Source organism: Podarcis raffonei, chromosome 10 (assembly GCF_027172205.1).
Source record: "Podarcis raffonei isolate rPodRaf1 chromosome 10, rPodRaf1.pri, whole genome shotgun sequence".
NCBI classification, from domain to species: domain Eukaryota; kingdom Metazoa; phylum Chordata; class Lepidosauria; order Squamata; family Lacertidae; genus Podarcis; species Podarcis raffonei.
The window spans coordinates 72,275,500-72,302,570 of record NC_070611.1 but is presented as its reverse complement, the minus strand read 5'-3'; the positions used below and the strand labels follow the sequence as shown (position 1 = coordinate 72,302,570).

At 49.1% G+C, this 27,071-nt stretch overlaps 1 protein-coding gene across 1 annotated transcript; it reads left to right on the top strand.

Moving 5' to 3' along the window:
* Positions 1-256: 256 nt before the first annotated feature.
* SMO (smoothened, frizzled class receptor) lies at positions 257-27,071 on the top strand. Its single transcript, XM_053404698.1, has 12 exons — positions 257-933; positions 7,927-8,132; positions 10,082-10,291; positions 11,432-11,604; positions 14,131-14,350; positions 16,890-17,013; positions 18,312-18,404; positions 19,688-19,796; positions 22,032-22,217; positions 23,320-23,468; positions 24,427-24,561; positions 25,641-27,071. The coding sequence occupies exons 1-12, from the start codon at positions 648-650 to the stop codon at positions 26,285-26,287; spliced, it is 2,538 nt and encodes an 845-aa protein (XP_053260673.1). The 5' UTR covers positions 257-647; the 3' UTR covers positions 26,288-27,071.

Genomic DNA, 27,071 nt, shown 5'->3' with positions numbered 1-27,071 from the left:
GTGTTTTTTGGGGGGGGGAGCGAGGCAGCCCCTCTCTCCACACTCGGGGCTCCTTGTTTTTTTCCTCTCTGGGCTCCCCAAGTTTTTTGGGGGGAGTGGGGGGGGGGTCTGATCTCTCTCTCTGTCTCCCTCTCCTCGGTCTTCTTCGCTCGCTCGCTCGCTTTCTCTCGGCGTCTCCTTCCCCCGCTGCGCTTCCATCGCGGAGGCAGAAGGGGGAGGCGGCGAGCCCGGGCTCCCTCCCCCGGCCCCGCATTCTTGAGAAAGGAGCAAAAGCAACAAAGAAGCCCGAAGAGGAGGAGGAGGAGGAGGAGCGGGCGGCGGCGGCGGCGGCAGGAACTGCCGCAAGAGGCGGCCAAAACTTTGCAACGCTTTTCTTCTGCTTGGGAACTTTTGGCAAAAGTCCGCGCCAAGTTTTTCTTTCTCCCGCTCCTTCCTGACTTTTTTGGGGGACGGAAAAAGCATCCCGGGGGCTGCCTCGGCCGAGGGGGCGGCTCTCTGGATCATGGCCTTCGGTGGGGCCCAGGCCCAGGCCGAGGCGACGCCGCTGCTGCCCGGCCCGCGACTCCCGGGACGAGGCGCCTTGCGCGCGGAGCCCGGTGCGCCCTAGGCGCACGGCCGGGGAAACCCGAGGAGGCGCAGGCGCTTCGATGGCCCGTTTGGGGCTGGTCCGGTGGCTGCTTTGGGGGCTGCTAGGCGTGGGGCTGGGCGCCCCGGACGGCGGGGAGGCGGCGGCGGCCTCGAGGCTCAACGGGAGCGCGGCGGCGGCGCCGTCGGGCCGGGGCGAGGAGCGGTGCAAGCGCGCGGCGCAATGCGAGGCGCTCCAGCAAAGCGTGTGCCTGGGCTCTCCGCTGCCCTACGCCGCCACTTCCACCCTCCTGGCCGGGGACTCCAGCTCGCAAGAGGAGGCGCACGACAAGCTGCTCCTGTGGTCCGGTAAGGGGGCTGCTGGACGGGGGTGGGGGAGCCCCGCGACCGTGGGTGCCATGCAGCGTGCCCAAATGTGGGGGTGCCTGGCCCTCCATCATCATCATCATCATCATCATAATACAGTGGTACCTCGGGTTACATACGCTTCAGGATACACACTCCACTAACCCAGAGATAGTGCTTCAGGTTAAGAACTTTGCTTCAGGATAAGAACAGAAATCGTGCTCCGGCGGCGCAGCAGCAGCAGGAGGCCCCATTAGCTAAAGTGGTGCTTCAGGTTAAGAACAGTTTCAGGTTAAGAACGGACCTCTGGAACGAATTAAGTACTTAACCCGAGGTACCACTGTAATAATGTTTATTTATACCCCGCCCTCCCCAGCCAAGGCCAGGCTCAGGGCGGCTAACAAGCAAGAATAAAAACAAGTTGAATGAATACAACTTCAAAACAAGATAAAAAGACAACATTAAAATATGGAAACATTAAAAGAGGGGGAGGGAATCAAATTGGCTCCAAGCCAAAGGCCAGGTGGAACAACTCTGTCTTACAGGCCCTGCGGAAAGAGATCAGATCCCGCAGGGCCCTGGTCTCATGAGACAGAGTGTTCCACCAGGCCGGGGCCACTGCTGAAAAGGCCCTGCCTCTGGTTTGGGCTAATCTGACTTCCTTAGGGCCCGGGACCACTAGGGTGTTGCTATATATGGATCTTAAGGTCCTCCGTGGGGCATACCGGGAGAGGCAGTCCCGTAGCTACGAGGGTCCTAAGCCGTGAGGAACGAGGTCCCGTCGGTACGAGTGTCCTAATTCCTCCATGGGGGATTTTGTGCATGCTCTTGCACCCAGGGCCCCAGGGAGTTGGCACCCGTGACGCCGGGGTGTAGGGTCGCCACCTCGGTTCTGGCAAAATACAGGACGCTGCGGTTGGGGGACGATTTCCCCGCCCCCAAAAATCTGGTGCTATAGCAACTTCAGAGCAATCCATTGCGATCTTTTGCAGCCTTCCAGGGTGGCCGCTCTGGAATTGGCCACACAAACACATGAATTGGTACATCTGCCTGTGTTTGGCAACCAATAGATGGAAGACCTCTGTGGAAGACCTTCCACACATCATCCTTTCAAGCACATGCATTTGGAGAGGGTCCCTAGCTTGGCAAAGAGGGAGGAAGGTGGAGGGCACCTGAAATAATAATAATTGTTTATAATAATAATTTATTATTTGTACCCCGCCCATCTGGCTGGGTTTCCCCAGCCGCTCTGGGCGGCTTCCAACAAAGACCAAAAATACACTAAGATGTCACACGTTAAAAACTTCGCTAAAGAGGGCTGCCTTCAGATGTCTTCTAAAAGTCTGGTAGTTGTTTTTCTCTTTGACATCAGGTGGGAGGGCGTTCCACAGGGCGGGCGCCACCACCGAGAAGGCCCTGTGCCTGGTTCCCTGTAACCTCACTTCTCACAGGGAGGGAACCGCCAGAAGGCCCTCGGCGCTGGACCTCAGTGTCTGGGCAGAACGATGGGAGTGGAGACGCTCCTTCAGGGATACAGGATCGTTTAGGGCTTTCAAGGTCAGCACCAACACTTTGAGTTGTGCTCGGAAATAAAGGGCAAAACTGTGTCAATGCAGGACGTAGCCGTGGACATTGAAATACGGTCCAATCCTGCATTATGCAGGACAGGTGGCAACCCCAGGCCCAAGAAAGAGCCCCCTGGGTGGCTGGGAAGGGGTGGGGGCCGTGGAAGGAAGAGGCCGAGTCTGGGGAGCAGTTACCCATGCAGGAGATGGAGGTAAATAAATCTTGCTTCCCAAGCAGCAAGAGGGCCTCTGAGCATGTGCAGAGCGCATGTCCCAAGGCCCACGCATAGTAGGGTTTGCAGGGGGTGATTGAGGCCTGCGCAGGGATTTGTAGGACGCACATATTGCTCTCTGGGAGGGTCTGACCTCCCTCCCTAGCACAGCAGGCTGGACACCCTCCAGGGGTGATGTGCAGACAGGTCAGAAGGGCATCCATTAAGGTAGTGGGCATGTATCACAAGGTTGGAAATAATCTGCAGGCAGCAATCTCAGGCCTATGAAACAATGTGCAGGTTTCCTACACAGGTAATAATAATAATAATAATAATAATAATAAATTTTTATTTATACTCCGCCCTCCCCAGCCAAGACTGGGCTCAGGGCGGCTAACAACCAATAATAAAAACAAGTTGATTAAAATGCAATTTAAAAGATTAAGATACAACATTAAAACAATTAGGGAGCAATCTCTTCATAGGAGGAGAAAGGAAAAAGAAAGAGGCGGAGGGGATCAAACTGATTCTAAGCCAAAGGCCAGGCAGAACAACTCTGTCTTACAGGCCCTGCGGAAAGAGATCAGATCCCGCAGGGCCCTGGTCTCAAGAGACAGAGCGTTCCACCAGGCCGGAGCCAGTGCTGAAAAGGCCCTGGCTCTGGCTAAGGCTAATCTGACTTCCTTAGGGCCCGGGACCTCTAGGCTGTTTCTATATATGGACCTTGAGGCTCTCCGTGGGGCATACCAGGAGAGGCGGTCCCGTAGATACGAGGGCCCTAAGCCACAAAAGGCTTTAAAGGTCAAAACTAGCACCTTAAATCTGACCCTGTACTCCACCGGGAGCCAATGCAGCTGGAAAAGCACTGGGTGAATATGCTCCCATGGCAGAGACCCCGTGAGGAGCCTCGCTGCAGCATTCTGTACCCGCTGGAGTTTCTGGGTCAGCTTCAAGGGCAGCCCCGTGTAGAGCGAATTACAGTAGTCAAGCCTGGAGGTGACTGTTGCATTGATCACTGTGGCCAGGTCGGGGCAGGAAAGGTAAGGTTTCCTACACAGATTATTATTATTATTATTATTATTATTATTATTATTATTTTATTTATACCCCGCCCTCCCCAGGGCTCAGGGCGGCTAACACCAGGTATAAAAACAATTGATTAAAATACAGCTGAAAAACAAGATTAAAATACAACATTAAAATGCAGCCTCAGTAGAAACTCACATCAAAAACTTTTTGGGGATGGAACCGTCAAATCTTCACCAAGGCCAACTATCCAAACTGGTCCTATGTGGGCCAGAAAAAAGCCAGGGAAATCCCCAAATAGGATTTCCATCACAGAAGGAGAAAGGAAAAAGGAAAGTGGGGGAGGGGATCAAGTTGATTCCAAGCCAATGGAGAGATGTGCTCTCTGTGTAGGAATATATCTTGGCCTTCCCCACTGCGGACTACGGCTTCCATCAGGTTGTCCACAGTGGCTGATGGGAGCTGGAGTCCAGAACATCTGCAGTGTGCAAGCTTTGTTGACTTGCTTGTTTGTTGCTTTACATCCCATTGTTTTCTCCAAGGAAAACACCGTTTTCCTCATTTAATCCCCAAAACACCCCTGTGAAGCAGGCTCAACTGAGAGGTGGTGACTGGGCCCCAAAGTCACACTCTGTGAGCTTTTTGTCCGAGTGTCAGGACGCGGGTGGCGCTGTGGGTTAAAGCCTCAGCACCTAGGACTTGCTGATCGAAAGGTCGGCGGTTCGAATCCCCGCGGCGGGGTGCGCTCCCGTCGCTCGGTCCCAGCGCCTGCCAACCTAGCAGTTCGAAAGCACCCTCGGGTGCAAGTAGATAAATAGGGACCGCTTACCAGCGGGAAGGTAAACGGCGTTCCGTGTGCTGCGCTGGCTCGCCAGACGCAGCTTGTCACGCTGGCCACGTGACCCGGAAGTGTCTGCGGACAGCGCTGGCTCCCGGCCTATAGAGTGAGATGAGCGCACAACCCTAGAGTCTGTCAAGACTGGCCCGTACGGGCAGGGGTACCTTTACCTTTACTTTACCCCCAGGTCCTAGTGCGACGCTCTAACCACTACACCACTTGGAAGAGGTGGAGCTGGCACTTTATTCCTGCGATTCCACAATTGCCTGGTGCTTTGCCTTAAGCGTTTTCTGCTCACGTTTTAATGTCTGGACTGTACTGGGTGGAACGAATGGGAGTCTAAAGTCTGCAGAGGGCACCAGGTTGGGAAAGGTTGTGCCTCTTAAAAACGGCATGGCAAAGCTGCTTTTGGGCAAGCCTCGCTGGAAAAGGCAGTATGCAATATGCGCAGCTGGCTAGCATTCTGGTTGCCTCACCTCAAAAATGGCATTGTACAGACACCCCCCCCCTTTATTTGCGTTCAATATAGGTCTCGCAGACATGCATTGCGCCAAACCTGGAAGGGACATAAGAACGCCACAAAAAGTGTCAGGCGGGGGCTGAACAGGCTGTTTGCAGGCTTTCTGAATGGTGTTTCATACAGATAGATAGATAGATAGATAGATAGATAGATAGATAGATAGTAAGTAAAGGTAAAGGGACCTCTGACCATTAGGTCCAGTCGCATACGACTCTGGGGTTGCGGCGCTCATCTCGCTTTACTGGCCGAGGGAGCTGGCTTACAGCTTCCGGGTCATGTGGCCAGCAGGACTAAGCCGCTTCTGGCGAACCAGAGCAGCGCACGGAAACGCCGTTTACCTTCCCGCTGGAGCGGTACCTATTTATCTACTTGCACTTTGACGTGCTTTCGAACGGCTAGGTTGGTTTTCTAAAAGTCGGGTAGTTGTTGTTCTTTTTGACATCTGGTGGGCAGGAGCCACTACCAAGAAGGCCCTCTGCCTGGTTCCCTGTAACTTGGCTTCTCGCAGTGAGGGAACAGCCAGAAGGCCCTCGGCGCTGGACCTCAGTGTCCCGGCAGAACGATGAGGGTGGAGACGCTCCTTCAGATATACTGGACCTAGGCTTTGGTCTCTCTTCAATTTCAAGATTTCTGTTTCCCAGACATATTTGCATAATTCCAGGCCCTCCCCCCCCTTCCAAAATATACCAGTCCCTCCTCCAAGGAGTCAAAAAGTCCCAGACACAACTTGTGGATGTAGTCATGTCTCTTCACAGGCTCACCTCCTGGCACAAACAGATCTGCTGTGCGCAGTTTCATCTTGAGGTGAGATGTTTTGAATATTCCTCCTTCAAAATAGGCATGGTGGTTCAACTGTAGTATTTATGGAACAGAACAGGGAACATCCAAAGTCTCCCCAAATGACTTTTGAAAGGGCATGTATTGCGAAAGTTTCAATAAACACTTAAGCTGTTTCCTCTTACGTGAAGGATCTCTGCGAATGGCTAGTGTTTTTTCTGTTTGTTTTCTGCTTCTATTGATCTTTTTCTCAAGAGGCAGAAAAAGGATCCGGTCATGGAAGGGGCACAAAATAAGCCGATAATTTCCTGTTGATCCCACACAGATATATCTTCTTGCCTCTCTCTGCAAGTACTTGGGCAGCTGTTATTCTGGTCATGCCCTCTATATTTGAAAACTTCCAGTGTTTGAAAACTTCCAGTGAAGGAACGATTACCACCTTCCAAGGTCATGTTTAAAGTTTAATAGATTATTGTATTTTAATATTCTGTTGGAGGCCGCCCAGAGTGGCTGGGGAAACCCAGCCGGATGGGCGGGGTATAAATATATTATTATTATTATTATTATTATTATTATTATTATTATTATTATTACAGTGGCACCTCGGGTTACATACGCTTCAGGTTACATACTCCACTAAGCCAGAAATAGTGCTTCAGTTTAAGAACTTTGCTTCAGGATAAGAACAGAAATTGTGCTCCGGCGGCATGGCAGCAGCAGGAGGCCTCATTAGCTAAAGTGGTGCTTCAGGCTAAGAACAGTTTCAGGTTAAGTACGGACCTCCGGAACGAATTAAGTACTTAACCCGAGGTATCACTGTATTATCCATTCTACTGTCGAACAGCTCCGTTCTTGTAACTTGAAGCCATTGGTCCTACTCTGGAGCAGGAGAAAACAAGTTTGCTCCATCTTCCAAGGGACAGCCCTTAAGATATTGGAAGATGGCTCTCGTATCTCCTCCCGGTCTCCTCCTTTCCAGGCTAAACATACCCAGCTCCTTCAACCATTCCTCATCAGGCTTGGTTTCCAGACCCTTGATCATCTTGGTCGCCCTCCTCTGCACACTTTCCAGCTTGTCAATATCCTTCTTGGACTGAGGTGCCTCTTAAGTTACGCTCTTGCCCAACGGCTCACAGCCTCAGCTACCTTGGATCTTGGCCATCAGAGGACCTGCAGCTTTTCTGTGTTCAAATACGGTGTTTTGAGTAGCCGGTCAGCTGGCTTGGCAATTCTTTATTTCTTTTATAACTTTTAAAGCAAGTGCATTTTAGCAAGTTGCAGGGAACCAGGCAGAGGGCCTTCTCGGTGGTGGCGCCCGCCCTGTGGAACGCCCTCCACCAGATGTCAAAGAGAAAAACAACTACCAGACTTTTAGAAGACATCAGGGAAGCTTTTAACGTTTAATAGATTATTGTATTTTAATCTGTTGGAAGCTGCCCAGAGTGGCTGGGGAAACCCAGACAGATGGGCGGGGTGTTGTTGTTTAGTCATTTAGTCGTGTCCGACTCTTCGTGACCCCCTGGACCAGAGCACGCCAGGCACTTCTGTCTTCCACTGCCTCCCGCAGTTTGGTCAAACTCATGCTGGTAGCTTCGAGAACACTGTCCCACCATCTCGTCCTCTGTCTTCTCTTCTCGTGAGGTGGCCAAAGTCTTGGAGCCTCAGCTTCAGGATCTGTCCTTCCAGGGAGCCCTGAGTGCTTCTGAATGGAGAGGTTTGATCTTCTTGCAGTCCATGGGACTCTCAAGAGTCTCCTCCAGCACCAGAATTCAAAAGCATCCGTTCTTCGGCGATCAGCCTTCTTTATGGTCCAGCTCTCACTTCCATACATCACTACTGGGAAAACCATAGCTTGAACTATATGGACTTTTGTTGGCGGGCGGGGTTTAAATAATAATATTATTATTATTAATTATTATTATTATTATTAAAGCAGGTTCCAGGCCCCCATCGCCCCAGGAGAAAGAAGCCTTTATATATATGTTAAGGGGACAGGGATTGCCAATAACAGATGTCGAGGGATGATTGACTCCTGTCTCTCTCTTTTTTCATTTCAAGGTTTACGAAATGCCCCCCGCTGCTGGGACGTGATCCAGCCCCTCCTCTGCGCCGTGTACATGCCCAAGTGTGAGGATGGCCAAGTTGAGCTGCCCAGCCAGACCCTCTGCCAAGCCACCCGGGGACCTTGCACCATTGTGGAACGAGAGCGAGGCTGGCCGGACTTCCTCAAGTGCACCACGGACCGCTTTCCTGAAGGCTGTCCGGTACGAGAGCAGGGGATGATGGGGGCTGGCACTGGGACGTCCTGTAGGGGGAGCTGCAGTCGGGGGGGCGAGTTGGGATACTGCCGGGAAGACGGGGGCATCAGGCAAGGCCCCCAGCTGGCTCCCGCCACCGGCCGGCAGCCGATCTCCCTTGGAACAGCATCAAATAGCGACACGAGCCTCAGATGATAATAATAATAACAATAGTAATAATAATAATTTTTATTTATACCCCGCCCTCCCCAGCCAAGACCGGGCTCAGGGCGGCTAACAACCGATAATAAAAACAAGTTGATTAAAATGCAATTTAAAAGATTAAGATACAACATTAAAACAATTAGGGAGCAATCTCTTCATAGGAGGAGAAAGGAAAAAGAAAGAGAGGGAGGGGATCAAATTGGCTCCAAGCCAAAGGCCAGGCGGAACAACTCTTGTCTTACAGGCCCTGCGGAAAGAGATCAGATCCCACAGGGCCCTGGTCTCATAAGGCAGAGCGTTCCACCAGCCCGGAGCCAGTGTTGAAAAGGCCCTGGCTCTGGCTGAGGCTAACCTAACTTCCTTAGGGCCCAGGACCTCTAGGGTGTTTCTATATATGGACCTTAAGGTCCTCCATGGGGCATACTAGGAGAGGCGGTCCTGTAGGTACGAGGGTCCTAGGCCGTGAAGGGCTTTAAAGGTCAAAAGCAGCACCTTAAACCTGACCCTGTACAGTGCAACTGGTAAAGCACTGGGTGAATATGCTCCCATGGCAGAGACCCCGTGAGGAGCCTTGCTGCAGCATTCTGCACCCACGGGAGTTTCTGGGGCAGCTTCAAGGGCAGCCCTGCGGAGAGCAAATTACAGTAGTCAAGCCTGGAGGTGACCATTGCATGGATCACTGTGGCCAGGTCAGGGAACAGAGGAAAACATGTCTGCTTCCCTTCGTCTCCAGCAAAACAGCAGTAACCCAAAAGCTATATACAAGCGGAAGTTCCCAGCAGACTCTGCTGGAGGTAAACAGGCATGTGACACACACAGTCCTGCCTGTACCCTTTTAAGGTGGGATGGAACTATATCCTAACAGGGAGATCAGCTGAGACAGAAAGCCCCTGTTCTGCAGTTCTGCCCATTCATTTCTCAGTGGAAAATGTGCTCCAGAACATCTGGGGTGATCGAGGTCAGCGTTTTGCCACTGGCAATTGCCACCACGTGGAGATTCCTGGGCTGCCACAGTTTAAAAACCTCTGCCGTAGTCCACAGTTTTGTTTCGTTTTTAATTTTTTATTTTTACCGACAACCAAAACACAAACATTGAAAACAGTGAAAACCCCTCCAAGCGGCTGATACATTGGGTATACATAATCAATAATAACATATTCGAATTAACCATATGTACAATTCTATAAACCTTAACACTCCTCCCTCCACAAGGTTTGTTTAACTTTCAACGTTTTAATTGCCCCAAATTGTTCAAACCTGCCCAAATAATTCAATATCTTCTCAAACCAATCCTCCTCTTCCTCACTGACCTTAAACCCTTTCATTTTATCTATCTTCACAGTTAGATATTCTAAGATTATAATATTTTTCATTTTTTCCCTCCATTGGTTCACTCCTAGCTCTTCTGCATTTTTCCAGTTACTCGCTATAACCTGTCTGGCTGCAATTACCATCAATTTTACCCATTTACATTCCTCTTTTGTTTCTAACTCGGTGCTACTCAGGCTAAAAAGAACCATTAATTTAGATATTTCCACCATCCTACCCACATTTCCCGATATTTGTATACCAGTCTGTTTCCAGAATTCATTAACTAACGGACAGTCCCACCACATATGACTGTATGTTCCCATCAGTCCACATTTCCTAATTCCAGATTATGTAATATGATATAACCTTACAGGTAATACCACTTTTGTACCACAAAATTGTAGTCCACAGTTAATCCCATTTCCGTTTCCACTGCACAGAATGAGGTCCAGAACATCAAATTCAACAGCTCTGGGCAGTGTGAGGCCCCCCTGGTCCGGACAGACAACCCCAAGAGTTGGTACGAGGACGTCGAAGGCTGCGGCATCCAGTGCCAGAACCCCCTTTTCACTGAGAAGGAGCACCGTGAAATGCACGTCTACATCGCCTCCTTCAGCTCCGTCACCATTTTCTGCACCTTCTTCACCTTGGTGAGCAGGATTAGACTACTGCAGTGCACTGTCCCTGGGGCTGCCCTTGGAGACGGTCCAGACACTGCGGCTAGCGCAGAACGCAGCCGCAATAATATCAATGGGACTTCCGCCATGTAGCAGCAATGATTGCGAGATCTGTACTGGCTCCCAATAATAATAATAATAATAATAATAATAATAATAATAATAGTAATAATAATAGTAATAGTAATAATAGTAATAGTAATAATAGTAATAGTAATAATAATAACAATTTATTACTTATACCCCGCCCATCTGGCTGGATTTCCCCAGCCACCCTGGGTGGCTTCCAACAGAATATTAAAATACAATACAGTGGTACCTCGGGTTACATACGCTTCAGGTTACAGACTCCGCTAACCCAGAAATAGTGCTTCAGGTTAAGAACTTTGCTTCAGGATAAGAACAGAAATCGGGCTCTGGCGGTGCGGCGGCAGCAGGAGGCCCCATTAGCTAAAGTGGTGCTTTAGGTTAAGAACAGTTTCAGGTTAAGAACGGACCTCCGGAACGAATTAAGTACTTAACTCGAGGTACCACTGTATTGTATTAAACATTAAAAGCTTCCCTAAAGAGGGCTGCCTTCAGATGTCTTCTAAAAGTCTGGTAGTTGTTTTTCTCTTTGACATCTGGTGGGAGGGAGTTCCACAGGGCGGGTGCCACCACCAAGAAGGCCCTCAATAAGTTACCGAGCCCCTTTCAAGGTCCTGACGTCAACCTGTAAAGCCCTTAACACCTTGCAAGCTGGGTGTTTGCCCTCGGAGCTGGACCTCAGCGTCCGGGCTGAACGATGGGAGTGGAGATGCTCCTTCAGGTAAATGTGGCAGCTTAGGGTAGGCGTAGGCAAACTCAGCCCACCTGGCGTTTTGGGACTACAATTCCCATCATCCCTGTTAGCTAGGGATGATGGGAGTTGTAGTCCCAGAGCATCTGGAGGGCCGAGTTTGCCTAGGCAAACTTTCAAGGTCAGTGCTGACACTTTGAATTGTGCTTGGAAACGACCTGGGAGCCCGTGTAGATCACCAAATCCATTCTGCGTTGGCTGGGCGATCCCGTCTCCAGCGGGGAACAGATGTGTGCAGGCAAACTGATCAGGATTGAACTCCCTGCTGTCCATAGGCCACATTCCTCGCTGACTGGAAGAATTCGAACCGGTACCCGGCGGTCATCCTCTTCTACGTCAACGCTTGCTTCTTCATGGGCAGCATCGGCTGGCTGGCGCAGTTCATGGACGGAGCTCGCAGCGAAATCGTGTGCCGTGCCGACGGGACCATGCGATTGGGGGAACCCACGTAAGTGCCAGTTTGCATCTCTCAGTACAGAAAGTCTTGATCTGATGTGTTAAGAGATCTTTCCTCTTCTAACTAATTCGCAAGGGTTCTGGAAGCTTTTCTGCGTGAAAGAAACAGGCAGAAGGTTTGTGTTGTTTGGGTTATTCCTTCTGAGAAGCTGAGTACTGTTATGTACTGAAGTTCTCACCCTGGGCCAGCAGGGGGATACTGTAGATAGTTATGCAAATAAGGGATCGAAAGTGACGTTCAGTGATTGGATAGTTTTAGAAAATTGTTACAGTTACGTTGTACTGGAGCTCTATATAAGCAGGCTGGCTGAACCCTTCAGTTCAGTTCTGTCCTGGCCTGTGAATAAACAAGAGCTGTTTGAAGAATCGCTGTGTCGTCTGATATGTTCACCCACAACGTAACAAGTGCAGTTGGCTTAACCTGGTCCTGTTATCTCTTTCTGTCTAGGTCAGGGGTAGGCAACCTAAGGCCTGGGGGCCGGATGCAGCCCAGTCACCTTCTAAATGTTTATTGGATGGATTTTCCCCCTAAATTGATTTTTGAATTCTGAATTTATTGTTATTCACATTTTATACTGTATTTTATGCTGCTTTTTGTTGCATCAATTAAGTGTTTTAAATTTTTTGTTAGCCGCCCTGACCCCGATTTTCTGATCCGGGAAGGGCGGGGTATAAATTAAAAATTATTATTATTATTATTATTATTATTATTATTATTATTATTATTATTATTTATTATAAATCTGGCCTGCAGACAGTCCGGGAATCAGTGTGTTTTTTACATGAGTAGAATGTGTCCTTTTATTTAAAATGCACCTCTGGGTTATTTGTGGGGCCTGCCTGGTGTTTTTACATGAGTAGAACGTGTCCTTTTATTTAAAATGCACCTCTGGGTTATTTGTGGGGCATGGGAATTTGTTCATTATTATTTTTTCAAAATATAGTCCGGCCCACCACATGGTCAGAGGGACAGTGGACCGGCCCCCTGCTGAAAAAGGTTGCGGACCCCTGGTCTAGGTCATGCTGACTATAAAATTAGGGTCTGAAGGAACCTGGCTTTCACTTTCTCTTTCTATCTCTTTTCCTTCTGGTGTAGTGTTCTGTATATAGTAGGCTTAGTGTAAAGGTTTAGTCTTATTATATTTGTAAGAATCTGAATAAGTGCCCATGCACACAAAAGCTTATACCCAGAACAAACTTAGTTGGTCTCTAAGGTGCTTTCTGGACATTTTTTTAATTTTTTAATTTATTTAGAGTTTTATTAGAAGTTATTGTAAGTTACGTCTGCTGCATCTGGACTTTTTATTTATGGATTTCTTACGTACAGTGCCAATCCTGAATGTATTGGATTTGTGACCATTATGCTCATTTGCCGCAAAGTAAAGGTCTCCTGGGTGAAATATAATTGCCTCGGCTGGTCTATTTTTGGGGGAATCCTGCAACCTGTTTAAAAATAAACAATCATTATCTGAAGATCCATGTGGATCCGTGCTTTGTAACCACGTTTTTGCGCCATCCACGCAACAGTGGATGCGTGATTTTTTTGGTGCAGGCTGTAGCCATGGACATGCTATGTGATCTGATGGTGAATTTGGGGTGACCCAATGCAAAAATCCTGAGGATCCATGTGCTTTTACCTCCCCTCTCCCAGGCAGCCTCCTTTATCTCTAGCGTCCCTTATCTCCCTCCTGATCGCTTGTCAATCAGCTGTTTCCTTTCAACACTCCCTTCCCTCTTGTTTGCCTTAGTGTTCTTTCCTTAGCTGGAACAGTTTTTTTGCTCCTCCTTTTCTTCTAATTTTTCTCCTTATTGCTTTAGTCTTCCTGTCTCCTCTCCTTGCAAGTTTGCTGTCTTTACCTCTCCCCTCCCAGGCAGCCTCCTTTATTGCTAGCCTCCCTTATCTCCCTCCCGATCGCTTGCCGATCAGCGGCTTTCTTTCAACACCCCCTTACCTCTTTCAAAAAAAAAAAAAAAAAACACGATCTGCTTTTTGCCCCTGGGCAATTCGGCTCCAGGGACCACGCATTCGCTCCATAAGACACACAGACATTTCCCCTTACTTTTTAGGAAGAAAAAAGTGTGTCTTGTGGAGCGAAAAATAGCGTACTTCCTTAATTGAGACTTGCTTTGTACACCATTCTGTTCTCAAAATAAATCCCTTGAATACGCGCTTAACTTTATTTTCTCCCTGCCGTTTAACTTACTTTAAATTTTGTAAAACGATCCTGTTTGCGCACTCTCTGATCAATTTCTCATCTGTAACATCTCATAGCCTTGCTGATAGTCTCGTCAGTTCAGCATACTCTCTTAATTTATTTCGCCAGTCTGATTTGGACGGGATAGCCTCTCCCTTCCAAAATTTTGCAGTTAAAATTCCAGCGGCACCTGTGGCGTACATAAAAACTCTCCTGGACTTTTTTGGGAATTTCATTACCCATAATTCCTAGCAGGAAGGATTCAGGCTTTTGGGGGAAAGAATATTTAAACATTTTCTTAAGAAAATGCCCTTTACCCGCAGCTCCAACGAGACCCTTTCCTGCGTGATTATCTTCGTCATCGTCTACTATTCCTTGATGTCGGGTGTAATCTGGTTCGTCATGCTCACCTATGCCTGGCACACATCCTTCAAGGCGCTGGGTACCACCTACCAACCGCTGGTGGGGAAAACCTCCTATTTCCACCTGGTCACCTGGTCCATTCCCTTCGTCCTCACCGTTGCCATTTTGGCGGTTGCCCAGGTAAATTTACTTTTATTTTATTCATTTATTATTTTTTGTATCCCACCTTTCCCCCCTAACAGCGACGCAAAGTGGTTTACATAGTAAATCTGGATTCTTTTGAAAGTTGCATGAAGTTTTGCCTTAAATGTTCAGTGTCTGACAGAATGGACCACGTTATTTCACTGCTTTCTGCTGTGTGTTTTTCATATTTTTAGAACAAAAATGCAACCGACGACAGTTTGGGAAAGTCACTTAAAATCCACCAAGGTCAGAGTAGTTATGCTCCAGACATTCACTGATGATTTACTGGTAATCGCTTTTCTACATAAAAATGGCAACCATAATTTTAAGTGATAAGACATTAGGCCAGTAGAAAAAGATTGAAACAAACTTCATCTCTGTTAAAAGAACATGCAGAGAATATAGCTCACATTTATTCCAACCAGGCTGCTTGGAATTATCAAAGGTTTTTGTTTCTGGCGATGATCTATTTGGCTTCCCCATTAAAAAGCCTGCTGAAATTGCCCCCCCCCCCCCAAAAAAAATTCAAGGCATAATAGTGCACGAGGTAAGTTTTGATTTGAAATCATTACAGTGTGTTTAGTTGCTAAATTCCATTTTTTATGGAGAATATGGCAACAAAAGCCACAGGATTCCCCTCTCTTCAAAAATGGCCTTTTTGTGCAGGTGTGCTGGCTTGGATTTTCCCCAGGGAAAGCGCTGTCCTTCTCATCCCGGGGAAGTGATTGTGTTGGACGCAGCAGTGCTTTATAATTGCCGTTGGCTGGAAACTGCAGGAGGAGAGGGAAAGATCTTGGGTTCGAATCCTGATTGCGGGTTTCCCTTTAGGGCATCTGGTTGGCCCCTGTGAATACAGGAAGCTGGGCAGTATGTATTGGCAAAACCTATTTGGTTTTTCGCAACTTTCCGACTAGTTGCAGGACCTTAGCCAAGCCTAGCAGAGTAAACGCAGAATCCACGGAAGCAATTGGCGACTTGGCTGCAGACAGGATAGACGAAGCAGGAACCAGGAACTTGTAGTTAGGTGTTTATTACATACAGTGGACTATTGACAGGAACAGAACACGGATCTTTTGCTAGCTCTCTCTGACACGACTCACAACTCCTAAATTGACACACTGAACTACTGAACACAAACACTGAACTAACAGTTAGTAGGCCATTAATTATCACTCCCTTGAGAGAGCTTGACCAATCAGGGAGCTGTCTCCATGCCTCTGTTATCACCAGGCAGACTTACTCCTTCAGATTGCCTTCTGGCTGTGTGCCAAACCTTAATTGATTCTGTGTGAGTAGCTGCACGTACACAGTTTCCCAACAGTATAGACCCTTGGCCTCATCTAACAGGTGTTTCTTAAGTTCCTACGTTGTTGTCAAATGAGGCTTGAGAGCTTGGAGAATGGTCCAGCAATTGAGCTGGGATATGGTGGTTCAGGCGACCCCAGAACTCCCTAAGTTGTTCATGTGGGAATGTTCAGGGAGGCAGGAGAGGATATATTGGTTATTAATATCCTTCCTAACTTGCGCTGGCAAGTTCTATAACTTAGCAGAGTTTTAACATTCCCCTTCTAAACGCACAGCGGTTCGCTTGTTGCAAGTTTGTTTAAGCTTCTTAATATTTGATACCTGGTGATTTCCCTTATATCCCTCTTAAAAAGAATAGACATGACACAATCTTGTGCAAAGTACAGTCATACCTCGGGTTACAGATGCTTCAGGTTGGGTTTTTTGTGTTATGGATGCGCCGAAACCCGGAAGTACCGGAACAGGTTACTTCCGGGTTTCGTCGGTCTTACATGCACAGAAGCGCTAAATCTCGCTTTGCGCATGCGCAGAAGCGCTGAATCTCAACCCGCACGTGTGCAGATGCGCGGCTGCAGGTTGCGAGCGCTGTGGGTTGCGAACGTGCCTCCCGCACGGATCACGTTCACAACCCGAGCGTCCACTGTATATATAAAAGAAGTTTACTCACACATTCTGTTCACAGATGGATCCCTGAAGGCAGACTTAGTAACAGAGTATATACGTGTGGAATTTATCCCATATGGGAATAGTCCCGTTGTCCTCTGTTTGATGAAAGCCAACAGAGCATCTCTAGCTAAAAAGCTGTTCCAACGAGGGACGAAGTCAAAAAACAAGAGGGTGTGCAGTGTGCCTTGTCTTTTTGTGTTACCTGGGCAGTTAAGGTCATGCAACCTCTGTAGTCACATGCAAGAGGAAGTACAGTGGTACCTCGGGTTAAGAACTTAATTCGTCCCAGAGGTCCGTTCTTAACCTGAAACTGTTCTTAACCTGAGGTACCACTTTAGCTAATGGGGCCTCCTGCTGCTGCTGCACCGCCAGAGCACGATTTCTGTTCTCATCGTGAAGCAAAGTTCTTAACCCAAGGTACTATTTCTGGGTTAGCGGAGTCTGTAACCTGAAGCGTCTGTAACCTGAAGTGTCTGTAACCTGAGGTACCACTGTACTTGCTTCCAATTTTTAAAAAAGTATTCTGTCTTCTCTCCCTGACTCTTTCTCCCTCTTGCTTCTCCAGGTTGACGGGGATTCTGTGAGCGGAATTTGCTTTGTGGGCTACAAGAACTACCGTTACCGAGCCGGTTTTGTCCTGGCCCCCATCGGCCTAGTGTTGATCATCGGTGGCTATTTCCTGATCAGAGGTGGGCTCCTCTCAATTTGTTCTCTCTGCCTAGAGCAGTGTCTCTCAGAATCGGGTCTCTAGCTGTTGTTGGACAACAACAACAATGGGAGCTCACACAATGGGAGTTTGGTTTCCAAGGTGTAACTCTGGTGTTCTGGAACAGGTTTTCTTCAGCAGAGCAGGAGCTTCACAATGATAACAGCAACAGTTTATTATTTATAGCCCGCCCATCTGCCTGGGTTTCCCCAGCCACTCTGGGCGGCTTCCAGCAAAATATTAAAATACAATAATTCATCAAATGTTAAAAGCTTTCCTAAAAAGGACTGCCTTCAGGTGTCTTCTAAAAGTCAGATAGTTGTTTATTGCCTTGACGTCTGCTGGGAGGGTGTTCCACAGGGCAGGTGCCACCACCGAGAAGGCCCTCTGCCTGGTTCCCTGTAACTTTGCTTCTCGCAGTGAGGGAACCGCCAGAAGGCCCTCGGCGTTGGACCTCAGCGTCCGGGCTCAATTATGGGGGTGGAGATGCTCCTTCAGGTCTACTAGGCTGAGGCCGTTTAAGGCTTTAAAGGTCAGCACCAACACTTTGAATTGTGCTTGGAAATGTACTGGGAGCCAATGTAGGCCTTTCATGACCGGTGTTATGTGCTCTCGGCGGCCGCTCCCAGTCACCAGTTTAGCTGCCGCATTCTGGATTAGTTCTAGTTTCCGGGTCACCTTCAAAGGTAGCCCCACATAGAGTGCATTGCAGTAGTCCAAGCGGGAGATAACCAGAGCATGCACCACTCTGGCGATAAGGTCTGTGGGCAGGTAGGGTCTCATCCTGCGTACCAGATAGAACTGGCAGACAGTTGCCCTGGATACAGAATTGACCTGCGCCTCCATGGACAGCTGTGAGTCCAAAATGACACCCAGGCTGCGCACCTGGTCCTTCAGGGGCCCAGTACCCCATTCAGGACCAGGGAGTCCCCCACACCTGCCTGCCTTCTGTCCCCCTAAAACAGTACTTCTGTCTTGTCAGGATTCAGCCTCAATCTGTTAGCCGCCATCCATCCTCCAACCGCCTCCAGGTGCTGCCACAATAACAGCTGCATTTCTTAACCGAAGTGGAACTGGTATTCTATGGCACCTGCAACATAGCCAGTTCCGTAGCCGTTTGAATCGTGGTGGGTTTGTTTATTTTAAACCGGGGGGAATGGTGCAAGGCTTGGCTTGTGAAGTTTTTGTTCTACGGCAGGAAGAAAATAAGTCAGGCCATTTTGTCCCATTTCTTGGTCCTCCTGGCTGTTAACGGCGCCTCTTCTGCCGCTTCCCTTCTAGGTGTGATGACCTTGTTTTCCATCAAAAGCAACCACCCAGGTCTTCTGAGTGAAAAAGCCGCCAGTAAGATCAATGAGACGATGTTGCGCCTTGGTGAGTAGGCCGGACTTGCGTGGCAGGATCCGTAGGTTGTGGGGGGTTTTGGGGGGGCAGTTCCTGCAGAGAAAAAGGAGATTTTCATGTCCGACTCTTTGTGACCCCCTGGACCAGAGCACGCCAAGCACTCCTGTCTTCCACAGCCTCCCGCAGTTTGCTCAAACTCATGCTGGTCGCTTCGAGAGCACTGTCCAATCATCTCGTCCTCTGTTGTCCCCTTCTCCTTGTGCCCTCCATCTTTCCCAGCATCAGGGTCTTTTCCAGGGACTCTCAGCACCAGAATTCAAAAGCATCCATTCTTCGGCGATCAGCCTTCTGGGAGGAGGTGCATATAATAATTTCTCTCCACCCCTCGGCCCAGGTCATTTTATTCACAAAATAACTTTTTACACAGTGTTCGTAAGAACCAATCACATTTCCTCTGAGTGTTTCAAAAACCCCACGTGGGACAAAGTTAAAGTTAAAACTACAAAGAAACTATTTCCTACTTGAGCATGCATAGTTGTTGTTGTTCTTTAGTCGTTTAGTTGTATCCGACTCTTCGTGACCCCCTGGACCAGAGCACGCCAGGCCCTCCTGTCTTCCACTGCCTCCCGCAGTTTGGTCAAACTCATGCTGGTAGCTTCGAGAACACTGTCCCACCATCTCATCCTCTGTCGCCCCCTTCTCCTTGTGCCCTCCATCTTTCCCAACATCAGGGTCTTTTCCAGAGAGTCCTCTCTTCTCATGAGGTGGCCGAAGTATTGGAGCCTCAGCTTCAGGATCTGTCCTTCCAGTGAGCACTCAGGAGTCCTTCAGAATGGAGAGGTTTGATCTTCTTGCAGTCCATGGGACTCTCAAGAGTCTCCTCCAGCACCAGAATTCAAAAGCATCCATTCTTCGGCAATCAGCCTTCTTTATGGTCCAGCTCTCACTTCCATACATCACTACTGGGAAAACCATGGCTTTATTTATACGGACCTTTAACTATGCCTGCCCCCTGTCCCCCGAAAACAGTACTTCTGTCTTGTCAGGATTCAACCTCAATCTGTTAGCCCCCAATCTGTTAGAAAGCAAATGGCAGCGGTGGAGAGGCCTGTGGGATTCGATCAGAAGCTATTGTCAGTGACTCAAACCCAGTCAACACAAAGCTTTCATAGCGGACACAATGGCTTGCTCCATATTTCATAATTCCTCATAGCAATCCCACCTGACCCCCACGCTCTGGATATCTGCACTCCTCCATGCCCTGAAGTAGCTGGACGTGTGACAGACTCAAGTTCTTTCTCCCTCCATGGCAGGAATCTTTGGCTTCCTGGCGTTCGGCTTCGTGTTCATCACCTTCGGGTGCCACTTCTACGATTTCTTCAACCAGGCGGAGTGGGAGAGGAGCTTCCGGGAGTACGTCTTGTGAGTAGCGGGTGCCCACCCACATTCCCCTCTTGTTCTAGGCAGGGGGCCACGGGCTGTCTACATGGGGGGCTCTTTTTGTGGGTGGTCTCCTTTGGGTGCCATGCTGCGTAACTCAAGATCTGAGGCAGCTGGGTGGCAAAGGCTGGGATGGAGCAACACTCCAGGGGCATTGTGGGAAATCAAGATGGCGCCTCACGCTCCCAGTCATTGAGCACTGGGAGTATCGGAGCGGAGGGATGTATGGGGGCCCTGAAAACCCCTGGAATATGCAAGCCTGGGAAATCAAAACCCACGTCCAACGAAACGCCCAGTTTGAATTGGACACCAGGAAATACAAAATCACAGTATATATATTTTTATTATTTTTTAAATTTATATACCGCCCTTCATCGCAACATCTCAGGGCAGTTCACAGAATAAAATACACAGGCTAAAACACAAGTCAATATTTAAACCAAAACAACAAAATAATAACAACCCCCCCCCCTTGCAGTGAAACTCAGTTTCTTACACACAAATCTTTGTCTGGAACAGCGGTTCTCCACCTGTGGGTCCCCAGATGTTGTTGGACTACAACTCCCATCATCCCTGAGCTCTGGCCTTGCTAGCTAGGGGTGATGGGAGTTGTAGTTCAACAACATCTGGGGACCCACAGGTTGAGAAAGGCTGGTCTGGAAGAAAGCATCCAAAATACAACAGCGTCAGGGTAAAGGACGCTTTATTTTCAGGCTATGAGTAGTACTTTTTGATACCTTAGCATCTTTCAGCTAGTACTGTTTGGTTTTATTCTCATAGTTGCATGCACCGAAAGTTTAAAACTTCCCTAGGGAACATAGAGCCCCATTTCATGCTGAGGATTTTTTCAGGTTGTTTCAGTGGAAGGTTATTTAAGCGCTAGCACTGGAATCGGCTGCAATATGAGTGGGTTCTACCCAAACCGATAATCCCTGCAGATTTTAAAGAAATCTCTGTTGGATCTTATGAGTTTTAGCAGATGTTTTGGTTAAACAATGAATTGAATTTGAAATTGAAAGGGTGGGGGGAAATAGTTCTAAAAGAAAAAGGCAAACTCTCATTGTTTTTATTGGAAAGTTGGGGAATCTGCCCCTCCGGGTCCTGTTGGACTACAACTCCCATCATCCTTGACTATAGGGAGTTGTAATTCACCATCTGGAGTGTCGCAGGTTCCCAACTCTTGTTTAATAGGATTCAGACATAATCCCAGAATCCCGACTCCGCTCGCACAAGAGAAAATGTGTCTTCTAAGGGGGTGAGCCTTACCATGTCTACTCAGAAGTAAATCCTATTGAATCCAAGTAGGGCTTGCTCCCGGGTCTGTGTGGTTCGTATTGCTACCTTAACTTTGCAGCTGCAATCTCTTGAAATTCAAGATAGCTGTTTGGAGGTCTGAAGTTCCTTCCCCCTCTGCTTTTAACATTTGAGGTGTTTGTTTTACAACCGCCTTATTTTTATCATTGTCTGTTGTTTTGAACGGTTTTTAACGCTGCTTTTAATGCGGCAAACCCTCTCTGGGACCTTAGGGGAAAGGGAGGGCAACAAACAAATTAATGGAAATCATAAGAATCGTAATACAGTCATACCTTGGATCACAAACGCCTTGGCTCCCAAACAAATCGGCTTCCGAACGATTGAAACCCAGAAGTGACTGTTCCGGTTTTCGAACGATTTTCGGAAGCCGAACGTCTGGCGCGGCTTCTGATTGGCTGCAGGACGCTCCGCGTCTTGGTTTTCGAATGGTTCCAGGAGTCGAACGCATTCTGTAATGTTCTGCCCCGCCCAGCAAGTTTAATCTCTGCTCTTGCCCCTGCGGAAGCTATAGCTTGTTTAGCTCATACGTAAATCTGGCACTGGGACGCTGGTGGCGCTGTGGGTTAAACCACAGAGCCTAGGACTTGCCAATCAGAAGGTTGGCGGTTCGAATCCCCACGACGGGGTGAGTTCCCGTTGCTCAGTCCCTGCTCCTGCCAACCTAGCAGTTCGAAAGCACAAAAGTTCAAGTAGATAAATAGGTACCACTCCGGTGGGAAGGTTAACGTCGTTTCTGTGCGCTGCTCTGGTTTGCCAGAAGCGGCTTAGTCATGCTGGCCACATGACCCGGAAGCTGTACGCCGGCTCCCTCGGCCAATAAAGCGAGATGAGCGCCGCAACCCCAGAGTCGGCCACGACGACCTAAGGGTCAGGGGTCCCTTTACCTTTACCTTCCCCCCGCAGGTGTGAGGCCAACGTGACAATCGCCACGCAGACCAACAAACCCATCCCTGACTGCGAGATCAAGAACCGCCCCAGCCTGCTGGTGGAGAAGATCAATCTCTTTGCCATGTTTGGGACGGGGATTTCCATGAGTACCTGGGTGTGGACCAAAGCTACCCTCCTCATCTGGAAGCGCACCTGGGGCAGGTAAGAGCTGGGCGCAGCCAGCCTTGGAAGAAGCCGGGATTTAAATTTTGAGCCCATCCTGCGGCTTCCAGGCGCCAGAACCCCAGCTGCTCTGCACTGGGCTTCCGGCTGACCCGGCGATACTGACCGTTACATAATAAACCATTTGTAAGAACTCAATATTTTAGTGTGTCAGCAGCTAAACTTTGGAACTCCCTGCCACTTGGCATTCTTTTCGCAGCACACTTTTCGGTATCTGCTGAAACCATTTTTGTGGTTCTCAACCTGTGGGTCCCCGGATGTCATTGGACTACAACTCCCATCATCCCTGAGCTCTGGCCTTGCTAGCTAGTTGTAGTCCAATAACATCTGGGGACCCACAGGTTGAGAAAGGCTGGGTTAGACAAAAATTACCTGCCCAGCAGTTTAGAAATTTGAGGTGCATTTCAATCTTTTTTTTTAAGTCTGGTTTTTTAAATTTTAAATTCTTTATTGAAAAATAAAAAGTACAAAAATACAAGTGCACAAAAACTAAGAAACAAGAAATAGTACGTATGTAGAAAACAAAATTAAAAAAAGAGACTGTGTACGTTACCAAAAATGGGGACGACGACTTGATATTTGATTTGAACTGATTTTATAATGAATTGATTTTAGATTGCTGTATTATTTTACTGTTGTTAGCTGCTCTGAGACCGGCTTCGACTGGGGAGGGCGGGGATATAAATATTATTATTATTATTATTATTATTGTTGTTGTTGTTGTTGTTGTTGTTGTTGTTGTTGTTGTTGTTGTTGTTAACCAGACCTTAATCTAATATGGTATCTATAAAAATGAATTCCAAATATTGTTAAATTTCACCATGGCAAGTCTACATTTGTACACAACTTGTTCGTGTGTAGCAAGTTTGCACATATCTTCAATCATTAAAGGGAGCTGCATTTTTATTTCTCCAGTTTTTAACTTTTGAATGTTTTAGATTATCGCTGCTGCTTTTTCTTAGGGGTGATTTTATTCCTCTTTTTATTTTTGGTAAACTGCTTTGAGGGTTTTTTGGTATGTTTCCCCCCCTGATCAAGCGGCGTTTAAATTGCATGAAATAAATAAACCCCCTCCCCGCAGGCTGACTGGCCAGAGCAGCAACGAGCCCAAGAGGCTGAAGAAGAGCAAGATGATTGCCAAGGCCTTTTCCCGGCGCAAAGAGCTTCAGCACAACCCAAACCAGGAGCTCTCCTTCAGCTTGCGGACTGTCTCGCACGAGGGGCCGGTTGGTACGTATGTCCACAGGAAAGGGGGTGCTTTGGGGCTCCACGCTGGCAGCCTCCTACAGCCGAGCGCAGGGCCGGATTTAGGTTTGATGAAGTCCTGAGCTACTGAAGGTTATGGGGCCCTTGATATGTCCAGCTGTCCTTTGTCAACAACAAATTGTCGCTTTTTGTGTGTGTGGAATATATGCTACACTGAGATCCAGCGCCGAGGGCCTTCTGGCGGTTCCCTCATTGCGAGAAGTAAGGTTACAGGAAACTAGGCAGAGGGCCTTCTTGGTAGTGGCGCCTGCCCTGTGGAATGCCCTCCCAGCAGATGTCAAAGCAATAAACAACTATTTTACTTTTAAAAGACAACTGAAGGCAGCCCTCTTTAGGGAAGTTTTTAATGTCTGATGCTGTCCTGTTTTTAATATTCAGTTGGAAGCCACCCAGAGTGGCTGGGGAAACCCAGCCAGATGGGCGGGGTATAAATAATAAATTATTATTATTATTATTATTATTATTATTATTATTATTATTATTATTATTTTATACATTGGTACCTCTGGTTACGAACGGGATCCATTCCGGAGGCCCGTTCGCAACATGAAAAGAGCGCAACCCGCAGTGGCGCGTCTGCACACGTGCAGGTTGCGATTCGGTGCTTCTGCGCATGCGCGTGATGTCATTTTGCGCTTCTGTGCATGCACGAGCGGCGAAACCTGGAAGTAACCCTTTCCGGTATTTCCAGGTCGCCGCGAGACGTAACCTGAATGAACGTAGCATGAGGTATGACTGTATGGTAATTTATGGACCTAATCGGTATCTCAAGTTGTTCAACAATCAATCCCTCTTCTTCTCTGGGAAGCTGAGATAATTCTGAGGGGATGCAGGCTTTGAAAAACTCATCGTTTGAAATGTTCTCCCCTTCCCCCTTTTAGTTGTATACATGATTATTTTTTTAAAAATATTTTTTCCCCAGCTGGTTTGGTTTTCGATATCAATGAGCCGTCGGGAGATGTGTCCTCTGCTTGGGCCCAGCATGTGACCAAGATGGTAGCCAGGAGGGGAGCCATTTTGTCTCAAGATGTCTCCGTCACTCCGGTAGCGACGCCAGGTACTGCTTATTTTCTTCTTTTTTTCAATAATATTCTGTTTGGCGTGTAGACAAAGCAAGGGAAGCAGCGATAACAACATTACAAAAATAATAATAATACTGGGTGTCTGCTATCTATGGCTGCGTTTCACATGACAGTTTATGACATTTCCCTGATGTTTCCCCTAAACTGTTATTTTTGAGTGGTTTCACAACCAATCTCTCTTCTTCACAGGGAGCTCTGGGAACTGTATTTCAGTGAGGGGAACTTACAACTCCCAGTGCCCTTCACTCAGCTCCCAGAATCCTTTGGGGATGAAGCCATGACGGTTTCAAGTGGTATCCCAGCCCTCGAAATGTATGCTGTGAATGTGGCCTTCCCTTCGATTCCCAGAGTTGTTCAACAATCAATCCCTCTTCTTCTCCGGGAATTGTAGCTCCGTAAGGAGAACGGTAGGGACGCAGGTGGCGCTGTGGGTTAAACCACAGAGCCTAGGACTTGCCGATCAGAAGGTCGGCGGTTCGAATCCCCACGACGGGGTGAGCTCCCGTTGCTCGGTCCCTGCTCCTGCCAACCTAGCAGTTCGAAAGCACCTCAAAGTGCAAGTAGATAAATAGGTACTGCTCTGGCGGGAAGGTAAACGGTGTTTCCGTGCGCTGCTCTGGTTCGCCAGAAGCGGCTTAGTCATGCTGGCCACATGACCTGGAAGCTGTACGCCGGCTCCCTCGGCCAATAAAGCGAGATGAGCGCCGCAACCCCAGAGTTGGCCACGACTGGACCTAAGGATCAGGGGTCCCTTTACCCTTTTTACCTTTAAGGAGAACGGTGGGGAGGGGAGTCTCCTCATAACTTCCAGCGCCTTTAGCAAACCCCCAGCTCCCAGAATCCTTTGCAGGGGGAAGCCATGATGGTTTAAAGTGCCTCCACAGCGCTTTGAATGTTTGGTTCAGCCCGGGAGTGCCGTGAAACGAATCAGCCATCTCGAAGCAAGCAGCGGTTTGGGGTTTTGGGGTGTGTACGCTGGGGTGGGGGACTTCTGACGGAGGTCCCATACACCCCCTAACCAACACCTCTGCCCTTCCTTTGCCCACCCACACAGTGCCCCCCGAGGAGCGAGCCAACTTGTGGCTGGTGGAAACCGAGCTGTCCCCCCGGCGGGAGAAGAAACTGAGCCGCAAGAAGAAGAAGCGGCGGAAGAAGAAGGAGGTCTGCCCCATGGGGCCCACCTACGACCTGGACCCCTTCGCCCCACAGCGCCTCAGCTCCGTCCCCCGCCTCCCTCAGCTCCCCAAGACCAAGTGCTTCGTCGCCAGCGCCAGGGAGGCTCAGGCCCTGAACGACGTCCTTGCGCCCAGGGCCTACCCGGCCTGGCGGCCTGCAGCCCTGCCCCAGGAGGACTCTTTTTCCAGGGGGCCGCCCCCAGAGCACCCGTCGGCCCTCGGCTGCCGGCGGAACAGCGCTGCCCTGCCTCCCGTCAACCACCCCTTCTGCCCAGATAACGGCCCCGTGGAGGAGGCAGGACCCGGAAGCGGCGCCTGGTTCTTCCCGGGACGCCGGCAGCCTCTGCCTCGCGGCAGCTTCCCCCAGCCGCCACCCCGGAGCGTGGCCCCGGGGCCTGGCTTTCTGAGCGGCACCCCGCGCAGGGCTCCGCAGGCCCAGGGACGGCGAGGGGAGCTGCCAGCCCCTATGCACTCCCGGACAAACCTCATGGATGCGGAATTGCTGGACCTCGATTCGGATTTCTAGGATTTTGGAAAGGCCCTTTCCAGAGGACTTTGGGGGGACGAGGGAGAAGAGGTTTATTTGGTTGTAGAGCAGCCATGACGGGAGAAGCGGACATTCCCAACTTCTGCCCCCACCAGAAACGGTCTCCTGGGTTTTTGCCCTGCTAGGAGAAGCTATATTTTCCCTGCTGAGATAACAAGACGGTTTTCTTTGAGCTCTTGTTTCTGACTTTGGTGCAAAAGCTTTCCTTTCTTTCCTTCCCTTCCTCCAGGCAAAATCTTGCACGTCCCAACGCGTCTGCCGTTGCCTCGCCGTTTGCTTAGGAAAACAGACGGATCTCCTGAGATGGAGATTGCTGAATGCTTCTTCCGCAGCATGGATCCTGCAGGAGCTGTGTGGATCTTGTGGGATATTTATCGAGGGCAAGGGAGGGTTTTTGAGCAGCGATGGTCGCAGTTCCTGTCAGGCAAGATGTTAGAGAGGGTCCTCAAGTCTTCTCCCTGCGCTTCCAAACAGAACCTCTTCAGGGCTTGCCAAATGGCACTGCCCTGAAGTAGATCCAGGGTCTCTTCCCCGTCGGCGATGTGTGTGAACGCTCCCTCCCTCCTGTGAGCGGGCGCACTGGTTTTCGTGAGGTGGGTGCAGAGTGGGGAGGGCCATGTGGTTTATTGCGGGGCCAGAAGGAAGGGCGGTTGGGATCCGTTCTGATCTTGTAGCTGAAGAACCTTTCCCACCTCGTTCTTTCCCGGGGGTCACATGGCAGCGGTGGGTGGAGCCAGCGGCGAAAATGGGCGCAGCAACAAAT

What these genes read in the sequence shown, in the direction of transcription:
- SMO (XM_053404698.1), top strand. Translation starts at nt 648, where the DNA reads ATGGCCCGTTTGGGGCTGGTCCGGTGGCTGCTTTGGGGGCTGCTAGGC. An exon ending in TGGAAGCGCACCTGGGGCAG is followed by an intron (nt 22,218 to 23,319) that starts GTAAGAGCTGGG and finishes CCCTCCCCGCAG; the next exon opens with GCTGACTGGCCAGAGCAGCA. An exon ending in CACTCCGGTAGCGACGCCAG is followed by an intron (nt 24,562 to 25,640) that starts GTACTGCTTATT and finishes CCACCCACACAG; the next exon opens with TGCCCCCCGAGGAGCGAGCC.